This window comes from Apaloderma vittatum, unplaced genomic scaffold (genome assembly GCF_000703405.1).
Source record: "Apaloderma vittatum isolate BGI_N311 unplaced genomic scaffold, ASM70340v1 scaffold35168, whole genome shotgun sequence".
Classification (NCBI taxonomy): domain Eukaryota; kingdom Metazoa; phylum Chordata; class Aves; order Trogoniformes; family Trogonidae; genus Apaloderma; species Apaloderma vittatum.
In genome coordinates, this window is record NW_009730832.1 from 38,372 (window position 1) to 53,809 (window position 15,438).

The 15,438-nt window shown below is 37.8% G+C and overlaps 1 protein-coding gene across 1 annotated transcript in view; it reads right to left on the reverse strand.

Moving 5' to 3' along the window:
• The window catches only part of PLCE1 (phospholipase C, epsilon 1), a gene marked incomplete at its 5' end in the record, with an annotated part of 54,341 nt that overhangs the window by 15,550 nt on the left and 23,353 nt on the right, over nt 1-15,438 (reverse strand). Inside the window, 12 exons of the mRNA XM_009874935.1 lie at nt 242-283; nt 2,655-2,778; nt 3,775-3,933; nt 4,016-4,132; nt 4,559-4,666; nt 6,452-6,617; nt 6,738-6,799; nt 7,855-8,093; nt 8,965-9,101; nt 9,187-9,309; nt 14,675-14,828; nt 15,202-15,319. Of these exons, the coding sequence (XP_009873237.1) occupies nt 242-283; nt 2,655-2,778; nt 3,775-3,933; nt 4,016-4,132; nt 4,559-4,666; nt 6,452-6,617; nt 6,738-6,799; nt 7,855-8,093; nt 8,965-9,101; nt 9,187-9,309; nt 14,675-14,828; nt 15,202-15,319 (1,549 nt within the window). The remainder of the gene's footprint in view (nt 1-241; nt 284-2,654; nt 2,779-3,774; nt 3,934-4,015; nt 4,133-4,558; nt 4,667-6,451; nt 6,618-6,737; nt 6,800-7,854; nt 8,094-8,964; nt 9,102-9,186; nt 9,310-14,674; nt 14,829-15,201; nt 15,320-15,438) is intronic.

Consider the following 15,438-nt stretch of genomic DNA (forward strand, 5'->3'; position numbering starts at 1 on the left):
AAAAGGAATGGTTTTATTTCATTCCTGATATTCCTGATGCTTTACCACACTTGTTATACATAACCAGTGTCACACATGCAGCCTTCTAACAGTTCCTGACCCGTTAACACTGGCATACAAAAATATCTGATTGCATTTTTATTATGAAGTAGAGATCATAAATTCACACTGTCACATTTAACAGGCTGGAGATGCAGTGCTGATTTCATGCAGTTAAAATGCTCAACCAAATGGCCTTTACCTTCCTGGCTGTTAGGAGCAGGAGAAGCATTAAGGACATCAGCTACAGGGAAACGGAGTCAGAGAGGGAACAAGAGTCAAGGAAATTAAGATTTACAGCCAGAGAAATGAAAATTAAGTGTCAGTCGTAAAACTATTAGCCTTACAGAAACCTAATGTATCAGTAAGGAAAATAAAACTGAAAACCATTTAGAAAGTTTACAGACCATTATTTAGATTAGTCTTGCCAAAATATTAACATAATTAAAGATCTCCAAAAAGAATAATCATTGTAATAAAGCAGTAAACTATGCCACAAACTCCTTCATATACTGGAAGGTGTGAATGTTTCTTGCTAGCTTTAGATTTCCCAAACCTTCTCTTACCCAGAATGTTGCTTACACATCACTTACTGCATTTAGCTTGCAATATTTTCTACATTTTTCATAGCAATTTACAGTATCTCCACCCTGTTTCACACAATGAGAACTCAGTCAGTTGGGCCAAATTTCTAGCAAAACACAACTGAAGGCAGCACTGGCACCAAATTCATAGATTTTCATACTAGCATAAATAATTCTGCTATCCCACAAGGAGTGTCAGGTCCTGAACTGCATTCATTAATTTTGTGACTCTTTTTAAAATCGTTAAACACAGAAGCAAGCAATGTAAATAAGAGACCAACTGGAAAGTCCTGTGCTGCAGGGCATGCTTGAGCCTTACAAGTTCTCTGAGCATGGAACAGGTACCCATCAGACTTAAAAGATTTAATGAGTGAAGTAATTTCCTGTTTACCTAGGAGAAGACACCCAACTGCATCGGACCAGTGGTCCATCTAGCTTGGCATTCTCTTTGTCACAGCGGCAACAGAAGATGCTGTTTAAAGAGAGCGCCCACACATGTCTTATATCTATCTACACTGAAGCTCACTGGTAACTTTTTTGACCCCTCGGTCAGTTTTGTGACCCATTGATGGAGTTTAACAATGGTGCAGCATTTAACCACCCAAAGAGCTCAGTATCACTTGTATCATCACTGCTGTCTCATTGAGTAAGTGCACTGTGATCTACTTTGATATATTCTCTGAAAATTACCAATTAGAAGTAACTTGTAACTCATTTAGACCCATCCAGTTTGTTCAATTCACGTATGGGGATTTTGACAAATGTCCTTTGAGAAAACTCAAGAGGATTAAATGTTTTTGATTCCAGCTGTTTGCTCTACCAGAATCTACCGGCCCTGCAGCAAGAGAAGCAAAAGAAGATCCATGACTTCAGCTCAGCTGCCTCAGTGTGGCACATTCTGTCCTTCAGCTGTAGTTGAATCAAACGCATCTGACTGAACCGGAGAGCTAAAGAAGCAGTGGAAGTTACTAACTGCATCATTTTTTTTATCACCTCTGGCACGCCAATCATTATACCCAATCTATAAACTGCTTCTAAAGGTGGATTTATGCTAAACTGCCAGTTCCTGAAGGCTAGGATAGCTGAAGCATAGACAGCATGAGAACTCACAAGGCAAATGTCGGATAGTGATAGGACTAGGAGGAATGGATTAAAGCTAGAGATGGATCCGTTCAGACTGGACGTTAGGAAGAAGTTCTTCACCATGAGGCTGGTGAGACACTGGCACAGGTTGCCCAGAGAGGGGGTGGAAGCCCCATTCCTGGAAGTTTTTAAGGCCAGGCTGGATGGGGCTCTGGGCAGCCTGATCTAGTGGGGGATGTCCCTGCCCATGGCGGGGGAGTTGGAACTAGATGATCTTTAAGGTCCCTTCAAACCCTGACAATTCTATGATTCTATGATTCTAAATCAGTAAGGTGCACCTTGCCATTTTTTCACTGAGCAGCTAAAGCTTTAATAAAGCCACCTTAACTGATTGAGCCAGAGACTCAGTGGCTTCACTGCCTTTACATATAAAATGAACAACTGACGCTGAAAATGTAATTAAAATAGGTACTTTAGTCATCACTGGGATTAGACAGTAACTGAGAATTATGCAGAATTTTCATCTTAGGTCAATTTAACGGCAGTCATGCAGATGCAAGGGCCAAGCCTGTTGTGAACCTTGAGCTTTCAGGTGTCTAAACTTCTTATGAAAGACAATGCAGGTGAATGTAGACAGAGCACACTATGAACACAATAATTTTTACATAATATAAAGAATATAAAATAGAATTTATTAAGACTACAATTTAGTATACACTGCACAGTTAAAACATCTAACGGTTGGAGCTAATGCTGCACTCAAGTCCTCTAAACAGTCAAATTATTTTCACAGTATTACAGACTGCTGCACCAAAGTGCCACCAAGGTCATCTTCCTCTCACAAGATCAACTTACCTACATCATTCCTGAACTAGAATATTTACATGCCCTATTGCTCTAACAACAGCACTGTAATAAACAAATAAACAAACAAACAAATGTTGTTACCATCAGAGAGAGATTCATAGTCATAGTCATATTCATCCTCTTCATCTTCTTCCTCTTCAGTGGCAGGTGTGGGGTTGCTAGCACCATTGCTAGCCTGTACTTGCATATGAGCCAGCTGGTGAGCCTACAGCAACAGAACAACTTAGTACATTATTGGTTAAGTGTTTTCAAAAGACAAAAGAGTTTTCATTGCTGTTTTATTTTATTCATATGAAAGCACTGAATACACACAGTGACAAATAAGCAAGATTGTTAGGATCAAACTAAAACAACATTTTAAGGGTTTGAGTATAAAGAAAACTTGTATTGGTAGCAAAACACCTAATAAATATGAAACCTAATTAATTATGGGAAAATGTCCACTTTGTACATTATTCGAAGTGAGACTACCTTTTCCCACTCTGAGGTATGATGTTTTGTAAACAGTTTAAAACTTTTTTAGACGATGGAGAATGTCCATACACTGGTACAAACAGCATTATTTATGTACTATGATACAAGAATTCCATTTTAATTCAATTGTGTTTACATTTTAGGTAAGTTTTCAAGGATTCAATCTCATTACTGGCTAACCATAGAAATATGTTAAATTGAGGCTACCAGAGATGCAGCCCTAATTTTTAAAAACAAAAAAAATTCTCATATATGTATGAGCACTACTTGAACAGCTGAATCTCCATGAAAAAGAAGCAAAAAAGAGAGTATTTGCTTGGCTTGGATATGAAAAAAGAAACAAACCATAATTCTACTAAAATTTACTACACACTGTATAGATACACACATACTCAATGCATATCACTATTTCTCAACAAATATGAACAGCAAATAGTATGGCCTCAGAATGAAACTTCATTTTTGTTTATCACATAAGGCATGCGGTGCTAATCATAGTATTATGAGTACTATAAAACTAAAATACACTAGAAGTTAGTCATGCTATATCTGTGCTTTATTATATATCTTGTCTACTTATTTGAAAGTGTTGCAGTTACTCTTCCAAGCACGAAAATGTATTAAATTGTTCTGCTATACATACTGGAATGGCAAAAACTTCAAGCACAAATGAATTATTTCAAATAAAAGTTAGGTCTCACTGTTTGTTATAAAGGAAGGACTTTACCTTTTGTTTCAATATATCCACTGGTGTTTGATGGGCTTTCAGTTTCTTGTTTTTAAGCAAGATTTTTCTTTTCAGTTGGCCAGGTGAAGGAAGCATGGGATCATCAGAAAAGTCACTCTCAAACAGAAACTTCGTTACCAGCTTATCTCCAAATACATTCTGAAATGTTGAGAACATGTGATATATTATGGAAAATCCCAAAGCATGTAGTTAGAGTAAGTTACCACAATTTATGGTCTACCTTGAAGATTTCAGCCATCTTGCGTTGCTGAGGCAATGAGCAGTGGTTTTCTATTGATATGATAATTGGCATGTCGGAGGTGATAAATGCATTGCGATCAATAGCTTCAACTACCTCCTGTGAGGAAGAAAGGCCATTGAAAGAACACGTGATTATTTTACAGCATTCAGTTAACTTACAGTTAGTTGAAATGGAGAAAGGAAGGCATCTGTTTTCCCTTCTAAGAAGAAAGAATCCTCAATTTGCTTTCAAAACAAGCTCCTACAGATCAGCCCAGTATCTTGTTACAAAAAACTGCTAACAGCTACTTATGTTGACAATAAAAAGAGAAAATTACAGTATATATGCTACAAAAACTAATTTGAAAAGCATAATGTTTACAATTGAGGAGTTCATGTCTGACGTAGCCCATATTTCATATTCTATTAAGATTTAGCTGATTAGGATTTGTATTTTTCTAGCAGGTGATTTTTTTCCTTCCTTAGAGAAAAAGTTACAGATTTTCTTCTCATTTTTTGTTTGTATGTGCAATTACCAGCATACCTTAAATGCGATCTTGGTAGTAAGAGTGTGCCCATGATAAATGATAGGCATCCCATCATCGCCATCCCAGCAGTCTAATTCTACACTTCTGCAGCCTTGTAGAAGAACCTACAATGCAATTGAACAGTGTAAGCATGTGTAAGCCACAGTCTCATGCCATGAAAGCAGAAGACAGACACTGCAGAGCTAAATGAAAGCCTGATGATTCAGCAAGAATACTGTAATTCAGCAAGAATACTGCGATTTCTGTAATCACAGCCCACAGAAGCCACAGTCCTCAGCTAACTGCATTCCCTAGGTTGAGAAAGAGTGGAAAAAAAGCATCTAGGTTCTTAGGAGAAGTACCATAAAGCTTTGAAATCCATGGTATCTTACAGGACACACGGAATCTGTTTGCAGAAAGTAGTTCTTAATGTACAGTGTAATGCTCTGAGGGAGAGAAGCACTTCCCTACTTCTACCTGCAAAGGCAGCTGTAAAGCAATTTATTCCTGGTTGCGGCCATGACAGCTTGTGGGCACAGCATCTGCAGTTTGTTTACCGGCCCTTTTTGTTGTTATTGTTAGTTTTTTTAAATAGAAGAAGGTCTGAAAATAATGTCTTTTGAGTGACTTTCATGAGGATAGTTAAAATTGAAATGTGCCAGCCATGTATGTATGTATGGATGTATGCATGTACGTATTCATCTGTTTATTCATTTATTTTATGAAACTCTACTTACAACCATTGAGGAAAGCAAAGAGGAAGCATGGAGGGAAACATAAGCTAACGCATTTGTTGGCAGCCCAGCTTATTATTGCTACTAATATTTAGCAAGCGTGCCTATCATTGAAAACATCTGTATTACAATTAAATATTTTACTGAAAACAAAAAACTTGACAGTCAAACCCATTTTCAGAAAAAACATTAATCAACAAAGAAAAAATACTTCTCCTATTCAAAATCTGAATAATTAGATTTCAGGCAGTTATGTCCATAGCTGGCACACCATCGTTTCTGTGAGGGCCAGAAACACTGAGTCAGAACAAAGTGCCCCTTCTCTTCTGGTGACAGCTACTTGAGGGACAGGAAGAAGCTTTGCTGCATCATGCAAAATTTGGAGCCAGCTGAGCTCTATCTCACTTCCCGTCTATTACCAATATAATAACCAGGAATATGCTTTGCAATTGCATTATTCAACATAATCACGTTATTTGGGCTTCCCTAAGGCAGCCTCACCCCTCTGTCTTACAATTCCAGGCAAAGCAGCACATGGGGCACCAGATGAGTCCTTCTCAATGGTGAGTCATTAACATTTAGAGTAACGAAAACACTACTCACAGGAAGTTCAATGCTTTCTCTAGCATTTGGTAAATATACAGACACACAAATTCAGATATATATACGCACACACAAACAAACAAACACAGAACCAAAAGCCCTAGGGAGAAATAATTTTTTTCCTGTTAACTACCAATCAGGCATAAAGTCTAAAAAAATGGCAGAATATTCCTAGAAGTAATGTTTTTAGAAGTTACAGTTCCATTTGAAATCTGTCTTTGTTGTGCAGTGCAATGTACAGTATCTGAGTAGTGTTTTTGACATCTGAATGAACTAAAATATTAGATCAGTCTTTCCTGTGGGAAAGTCTAATTTTAGTAGGTTGGGTCAGACTGACTGGTGTCTAAATGCTATGAATCTCAAACTAACCCCATTTTTTTTTAACTCAGAAAAGACATTTGAGCACAACTGTGCTTACAGGCAGCTTTCCCACACATCATGTTTTCCAACGTTTTGCAAGCAGGGGTTTAGGACATTGAGATTTTCAAAGCAAAAAAGGTCATGTTTCTGTGACTTGCCAGTTAAACAAACAAGCTCATGTTGAAAACTACACAATGATCCAACCCTGCATACCTGGCTGTAGAGCTCTACCGAGGACTCTCCTTTAAGCTGATGGCCAGTAAGATAAGTATTGTGTGAAGATTCTATGTAGTAATACGACAGTGGAAAGTGCAAGTCCTCAGTATTCTCTTGGGACTCATCATTTTTCGAGGCAAAGTTGTCTTTATCCATCAAAAATCTAGAGGTAAGAAGATATGAGGAAATTTCATGCTGCGCTGAGGATTTTGTTGCTACCATACAAACATCAGTACACTGGTGTCATCTGAATATATATATATAAAAATTAACACACAGTTACCTTGCAAATCCTTCAAAAGATAGCAGTCCCTGCTGGCACATGTTCACACTGGGTTCAAATTTCTATGAAGAGGAAGAAATTCAAGAGATGCATAACAATTCTTGGAAATATGGCTTTGCTCATAGAACTGACAAGCTGGTAAGGAAAACCAGTCTTCTGGCTGATGAAGTAATTAGGTGCCTGCAGCATGCTAATACTTGCTTTGCAAATCACTAAACAAACATACTAAACTCATAACTGTAAATCAAAGAATCATTCCGGTTAGAAGGGATATTGGGAGGTCATCTAATCCACCTCCTGTTCAAAGCGTAGTTAAGCTGAAATTGAAAAGGATCTATAATGAGGCATCCTTCTCCTGCCTACTGTGCTTAAACACGGCACACCACCATCTCGAATTAGAGAGTCTTGTGGTATGCTAACCTGATGTTTCCATAGAATTTCTATCTTTTAAAGTTTGCAATTTTGTATTACTTGTTGACAGTTGAAATACATAGATCTTAGCCTTTATTAACTGCTAAATGGGGCTTAATTTTGAAATGTATTAATTATGCATGTTTGGAGAAATTAAATTTTTTCCTACGTATTTTCTAATTACTTCAGCTATTGTAGATGAGAGAATAAAATGTCTATGTTTGCTCTGGACTTTTTTTTAAAATAATCATAAAATAAAAATATGTGGAAATATGGTGGGCTTTTTTTTAAGTTCCAAATTAGGGTTAAGCTCTATTAAAGATTGTCACAGACAATGAGAAGACAATGCACTGCCATGAATACTTTTCCCAAGTGGTAACATCTCTTTCCAGAGAAAGCACACCTGTGTATTTGCATGATGTTTTTGTCTTTTTATGGACATAATTACAGATATCTGCATGATTTTTATCATTCTGGACTATAAAATCATGCAGATATCTGTAATTATGTCCATAAAAGGACAAAAAAATCATGCAAAGTCCAGAATGATAGTATAAAATTTTTAATTTAAGTTAACTGTAGTGACATCAGTGTGAAAGGAGATATCCCCACAGATATGCTATTCTAATGACAAGGTTGACAATGTTAGTGGGGAAAACAGAAGTAACAGGAGTTAAAGGAATTGCAACATGTTTGTATTACAGACCTGGATAATACTGAGAATTTCATCATAGGTGCAGTGTTCTCCTTGGCAATTCACTAGGAAGTCGTTCAGCTGCTGGATTCCCACTCCAAATATTCCCAGCGACATGCTTTCAACTCCAGTACCATTGGTTACGATACTGGCAGCAGCAATAGCATCAGATATTTGCCGCTGGTTGTCTGATAGTTGCTGCCTGCTCTTAATGAATAAACCAAGGTCTGAAACATTCCTAGTCAACAAATCTTAGAAGGAAAAAAAAAGGAAATATAATTATAAGCTACATAATTATGTGTACTACATATGCACCATATACAACATAATGTAATATAACATACACATGAATATCTGACTGAATATTTTAATGCTGACAAGCATGTTTGAAAACAGCAGGAGCAGACAATAAGTGTTCAATTACTATAAACAAAATCCTGGAACTTTTTCAACAAAGCTTCACACACTGTCACCCAGGACCCTCCTGCTTCCTCTCACCAATATGTACAGCCTCAAAGCCTTTCCCTCGCTGTGTGCAACCCCACACCCTCCCACACAATCACCAATTATCTTCTTCCAATGCCATTTGTTAATTGTACGCTACCCTCCCCACAGGCTGCTTAGCAAAAAACCTGTCTTTAAATGTGGACAAAGCTCCAGGCTTAGATTATGATAACTGGGGAATGTAAAAAAATTGTCCCACATAAAGCAGACCTACTAGGAAAACAAACAGGAAAAAAAACAACCCAAGGAGACACAGGGCACAGCCTCCTCATTTCTCGTCCCTACATTTGCTCAGTGTTTTACCCCTTCCAGAGCTCCTGCAACCAGATGCAGATCCCTGTGCCGGGCCCAGCCACTCAGCAACAAGGTTTATGTCTCTGCTATACTGGTTACAAATACATCTGGCTAATGTCAAGCAGGAATACTTTTCCACCCCTTCATTTCTGAACTAAAAACCTGTCTTACATCCTGGTAACTAAGTATTAGCGGAGGTATGGTAGCAATCCTCTACTTAAACTTATAACTGATAATTCTTTATGAGACTGAGACACTTTTTCCAAAGGTCGATAATTGAAGCTGTTCAGCAGTCTAACAGCTGTATTTTCCTCTTCAACAAACCTAAATCAGGCTGAAATCCACTGCTATTTTCATCAATCTTCAAATTAGTGTATAGCGGAGCAGGCTCTAAACCAGACCGATTGCAAGGTACAGCATAGACATCAAAAAGGTCTTTTAGGTCTTTGCGGCTACGGACACTGCAAAAAGAGTTGAGAAGTTCAATTTTTGCTCTTTTATAAACTTGGATGAATAAGATTAGAACAGAATAAATATATATTTTACCTGAAAGATTTGAAGAGCTCTACAAATTCCACAAAAGTCATGTTACTATCAGACACCATGAAGTTCTGAAACCCCTTCATTCCTCCTTTAACACGGCCATGCCAGCTACTGCTGCTCCATGTACTAAATTAAAAAGAGACTGCTGTAATTTGGTTACGTTAAATTTCTAGTTATTAAAGTATTATGCATTACTGCATTAACACTTTATTTGTACTCTCCTCACTGCATTTATTATTGATATCTGAAAGAACCAAATAAAGTAGTAATTTCCAAGATGCATAATAACAGTTTGTGCCTTCTGATTTTATAGCAGTTATTCCTTCCCCTCAAGACAACTAACTTTTCCAGAATTAATAATGTATATGCATGCTATTTAAAACTCTTCTACGTTGAAACAGGCCTGATGCAAATGGCACAAATGAAAGCATTCTCATTTTCTCTATGAAGAAATCAATGCCAGTATTCTTACAGTGCAGGCTGTTTATGAGGTTCTTAGAAGATTTTCTAAGTTAAAAATAAATTCCCTAAAGCTGTGCACTAACAAAATAAAATAGTATTATTCTGACTGAATATGCAAGAAAAAATAAATGTTTTCCTTATGTACCTGGAGTTTCTTTTATCTGGAAGCGTTAAAGGTGCAGATTTTAAGATGCATAACCCTTCGCCTTTGCTGGCACTCAACCCTCAATTGTTTCTCAGCCCATGGGCTTCCCAGATATTTCCCAAAACCAGTCAGGACTACCACCAGATACCTCAAAGACAGGCCAAGCTACAGTCCTCTTCTTCTGGACAGTAACCTCTGAAGGCCATTTCCTTCTAAAAACAAGGTTCAAATGATTTCCTTCTTTCAGCTTTGTGGGCTGAAGGAAGGAAAAGCAGACTGGAATTTATTGAGAGCAAAGGCATAAAATGATCACAGAAACCAGAAGTTGTTTGATGCTAATAATTGTAGTTGACTCGAGTTAATTTCTTTATAACTGTGATTGTTAATCTAAACTGTGCAGCTGAACAAAGTTTTTGAAGCAGAACTACTACATTTCCAAAAGCCGCATCCCAAAAATCTTTAGGCTACTACAGGATTAAAGCGTAGTTAACTTCCAGCTTGAACTACCCTTTGAGCAGCATGAACAATTCCTTAGTGAATTTCATGTACTAATTTGGAGTGATGTGCTGAGCTCTTCAGCCCCTTCCTGGGCCTAAAAACTCATGAACACACACTGCAGGAATGGGATCTCACAGCACCAGCATCCTCAAAAGGGAGGGGTCTAAGCAGCCAGCACAAGTATCAAGAATTGTCTAGTTTAAATCATAACTAACTCCAGAAGTTACAATATTTGTTTCAAAATATCAGACCAGGTGACTGTGTATCAGACTTTATTGCTCTCTAACGTTCAAATCTACAAATCCATTAATCTATAAATTCTGTCATCAGGTTCAGTACAAGTAGTTGCAACAACTGTGACAGAAAAACAGATCAGCTTGCTGTCCAGTATTCCTAGAGACATTTGCAACATCTGCAACAAGCAGGTGACTTTTTACATAAATACGCTAGATCAGATTCCTGAATTCACTCCTGGCCTGGGAGAGACGCATGCAAGTGAAAAGCGAATGTGATCTAAAAGTATTAAAAAAATACCATCTACTTTAGTTGATAACGTTCAAATTGTTTGACATCACTATGGCAAGTACAGACATACTGCATATAACTTTTTGGCTAAAATAATACCTAACATTTTTATCAGACAAGAAAAACAAACCATGATAAGGAAAGTCTCTGGAACTGCAGAGTACTGAATAGAAGACCAGCAGCAGTTGGCAATGCTTAGCATTTCTCTTCAGTGATCATGGGATCACTAAAGAGTACTTTTCACAATCGTTTCACGCTTAATAAATAATAGTTGTTTAAAAAATAAAAAAAGCCAAAAAAACCAAGAAAATCCCACTGCCACTAAAAATCAAAACCGTAATTAGTAGCAGTCTGGATTATATCTGCATACACAGCTAATGAGGGAAGCAGTTTACCTTCTGTTCGCAAAAAAGCCTCCATCTCTAATTTTCCATACCCTGTTATCTGTTTCCCAGTGGTGTTACCACCCTTTCACCTGCTTCTTCCACCTTACAGGGAGTATTTTATTTCCAAAGAACTTGGGAATTTGTTGGTTGCACATCTGCTTTGAAAGAATGACAGAAGACAGCTGCAGGCTATCTGTGTTTGGAAATTATGTGGACATCTGGATTGTACAAGGATTTATTCTTAGTGTAAATTATTTGTAAGAAGATCAGGAATATCAAGGTTGTGAGTTATACATGTAAAAAGACTATTTTTCATTCTCTGCCTCTAAGAATTACTATTATTTAAAATGTACAACAAAGATAGCTAGGTCCTCCTCTTTTTAAATTGCTATTATTATATTTAGATTTTTTTTTACTTTAAGAAATTTATTTAGTGCTTCTCATTTGGCAGAGACATTGATCTAATGTACTTGTCAGGTAAAGTTAATGCACATATTATATGGCAAGAAAAAGAGAAAAAGAGCTAGAGATCTCTCTCGCTCTCCTCCTCCTAGCAGCTGCACTGCAGCTAATGACCTCTTGCTACCAGCTCAGTCTTCTGTGCTGCGAAGTCTTCTGTGCAGCCCGGTGGGACCCTCTGCTCTGCACTCTCCTATGCTCTGCTTTCTGTGAGGGATCATGTGCTCACACAACCTGCTCAACCAGCCTCCAACACTGCCTCCAACTATGATGCCTCATCAGTGTTTGAGTCTAAATCCAGATGCTAATCTCAATTAATAAACTCTGTTGGTTCTAATCAGTGCAGAGACATGCAAATACCTACAAGCATTCCTAGTGGATCTGGTATTTCCTAGGTTATTTCATTATCTAGGTCACTTCAATCTTCTGTTATTTTGGTGAATAGATACTTCGTTTAGTCTTAATTTTTGATGCTACTCACAAAACTGTTTGGGTATAATTACACATATAACTTGATTATTATAAGACTGACATATAACTTGATTATTATAAGACTGCAGAATTAACCACAAAAATGGAGCAAAAAGAACAAAGGATATGTGTTCAGCCTGTGTGGGTTCCCAAACTTATTTTGCTTGTGTATCATCACTGTTAAAGGTAGCAGCCTGAAGGAAGAGTATCGTGCCACTCGCAGTCTATACACACCACAGCTTGTGGACCACTGCCCCAGTCAGCTCCTCCACCAGTTATATTTATATTGCTAAAGGCATTTTATTCTGCCATATTTTTTTTGAGTGGGACAGAAAGGCTCAAGTCCACATTGCTCTGTACTGCCCAGAAACTGGCTCAAGTCTGGTTTGATCGCTCGTGGTGCTTGCCTGTCTTTAAGATATCATTTTCATTTTTGGTGTGTGTTCTATCTGAAGTGGCTAAAATAAGCTGTGGCATTTGTTACTGCCTCACAGACTGCCATTTAGTTCATGTAACACAAAGCAATAGGGCACGTCATGACTGTGGGGGAATTGCCTGAAGGTACAATCTTTGCTGGGAGAGTGCCTACGAGACAGTATATTGTAGATGGCTTAAGACTCCATCCACACCATCTACTCAGCAAAAGTCTGTGTAGCAAATATTCGCAGAACTGCACCCAAATTCTATCTCGGAGGCAACCAGCTCGGTAACTCTAAAAGAGATCCCAGGAGTGAATTAACACATGTATCATAGAATAACCTAGTCTGGAAGGGACCTTAGAGATCATTTTAATCCAGCCTCCCTGTTGCCAGGGACGCCACCTCTCGATTAGATCACAGGACTTTGCAGCAAAGCAGAGTCCCAACTACCTGATAGCCTAGATTTACTGACCATAGCTGAGACACTACAGACACTTATTTCTTTTAGCTCATCTGAAGTGTCCACACATGAAAATCGGCAAGCAAAACTCAGATCTATCAAGGGTCTGAAGGGCAAATATCAAGAATAAAACTCTCTCCGGTGCTCCAGGTCTCTCAATGGCTCATGAAAACTGCATCAAGTTACTGGATAAAACATGTATTTCTGTTCTGAGGAAGATTTCCTCATGACAGATGGAACAGATACATCCTTCTAGCAAGATGGGTCGTATCAATTTGGGGAGAGTCCTACCAAGCGACGCTGTGGAGTTTCCAAACAACTTTGCCTGGGAAAACCTGTCACAACTCAGGGAGGCTCACAGTGCCAAGCTGCACAGGGATCTGTATAAAAATCTAGGACTGAGAGGATTTAAAGGAACATTAGCTGTCCTTCCCCCAGGAATGCGAGCTCTCTGCTGAGCCTTTTAATCTCAGAGAACAACAATTATTTTGGCATAGAAGCAAAAATCAGATTTGCAGAACAGAGAAGCATATTCCAGAGGTAATATAAAGCAGTATGTTTACAGTTTAATATATAAGAAAGCTGTTCCAAACTTTAAAAAGAGAAATGTCTTACAGGGATAAACCCTAGTCTGGCATGTTCATCCCATGGTTATGAATGACAGAGAAGAACAAAAAGTAAAGAACAGAATAAGCAGCCAACCACAGATATCCACAGGTGGCTCTATTACTCACACATACTGCCAAACCTAACTGTTTTAACTGTAAAAAAAATCCCGAAGAAATCCACAACATAAATCATTACACAAGACATATCTCTTAAAAAATAATGTTCCATCTGCAGCAGCAATCCCCTCCATTGTTCACAACTGCTCTCCTGCAAACCCCAGGTTTCATGCCCGTAACATCATACCTCAGTATTCATTCTGTTAAAATGCACTGGAAGGCCTCTGTTGAGACTGTCTTCTGTATGTCATAACATACCATTCACATTCCTGACATATTAGCATTTTTATATTATTTTTACTACAACTACTACCACCACCGTTACTTTTATAGAATTAATACAGTTGTGCACTATGTCACTGTACAGCCACAGCATAACCTTTCTCACTGCCTAAGTAACACAAAAAGGATGAATTTTCAAGGAGAGGCCTGTAAGAGAAAGATTTCAAATCTGTTCCTCCAATTCCCCGAGACAGTACTGCAATCATCAACAGGAATGTCAGCAAAACTTAATACCCTGCAGGTAGAAATTACCTGTGCTGAGAAATCTCAGCACTTCAGTTCACATTGAATAACATTTCTATGGATTTTAATTATACAGAAGACATTTATAACCATGCTTTGGAGAAGATCTAGAGAAAGAGTTAAACTCCGTATTTGTGTAGTTTTGGAACAGCATTCCAATCTGCTTCTGTAACAGACATAAACTAAAGCATGTTGCTCAGAGACGTGTTACAAAGCCATCCTTAGACTCATGGTATTTCAGCTGAAATGTTCTATGCTGCTCTACAATGTGTTTGAGATGTCTGTCAAAAGTTCAATGACATTTCTTGCATTGTTTTTGTCAGATTTAGTCAGTTTGGCACAGAAATCATGTTTGTTGGTAATTAAGTAACAATAACTTTGTTCTTTTTAAATCAAAGCATTAATTTTGTCCTTACCTAGACTGACTCTTGTTTGAAGACATTACAGGAGAGGAGACTGGTCTTGCTGGTGATGTTGTAGCTCCTAAATTAGGAGATCCAGATGCTGTCAGAGAGTGAGCTCTTCTTGATGGCAGGTTGTTAGATGGAGAAGCATTAATAATACTTTGATCTATGGAGAAAACAAAAAGTTTGCGCACAGTTACAACATCTGCCCCAGTAATGTTTCTGTATTAGAAATGTATATCATAATTCATGAACACATAGTAAGACACTAAAGGGATTCCAGATTTGTCCCAAGACAGTAAAAACATACATTTACATATCCATTTCATCTGAATGTAAAGAAAGTGGTACTGAAACTAAATCAAAGAACAACAATGAACCACCACAGAAATTAATTAAACACTTATGACATTTGCAGTTTCAACTGCAAAAGTAGTTTTATATCATAAATGTATTTTTAACACCATAAAAAATGTCTGCATACAAAGACTTTGAGCAAAACCCTGAGGGACTTTTTAGGACTGAAGCAAAATATCTACCTGGTTCTTCTTGTTCATCAATATCTTGAGGATCTGAACCACTTCTATTACGATATTCCTTACAGCTTTTTGCCTTCCGAGTTGCCATTTCATCATCAGTGGCCTCTCCACTTTCACCCTAGAAATAATGAGTATCATAATAAACATCCCCAACCACTACGACATCTATTCTTTATCAGTGCAATCTCTAAGAAGACCATGAGATATATCAGACTCTTCTAAGGCCAGTATCTTTAG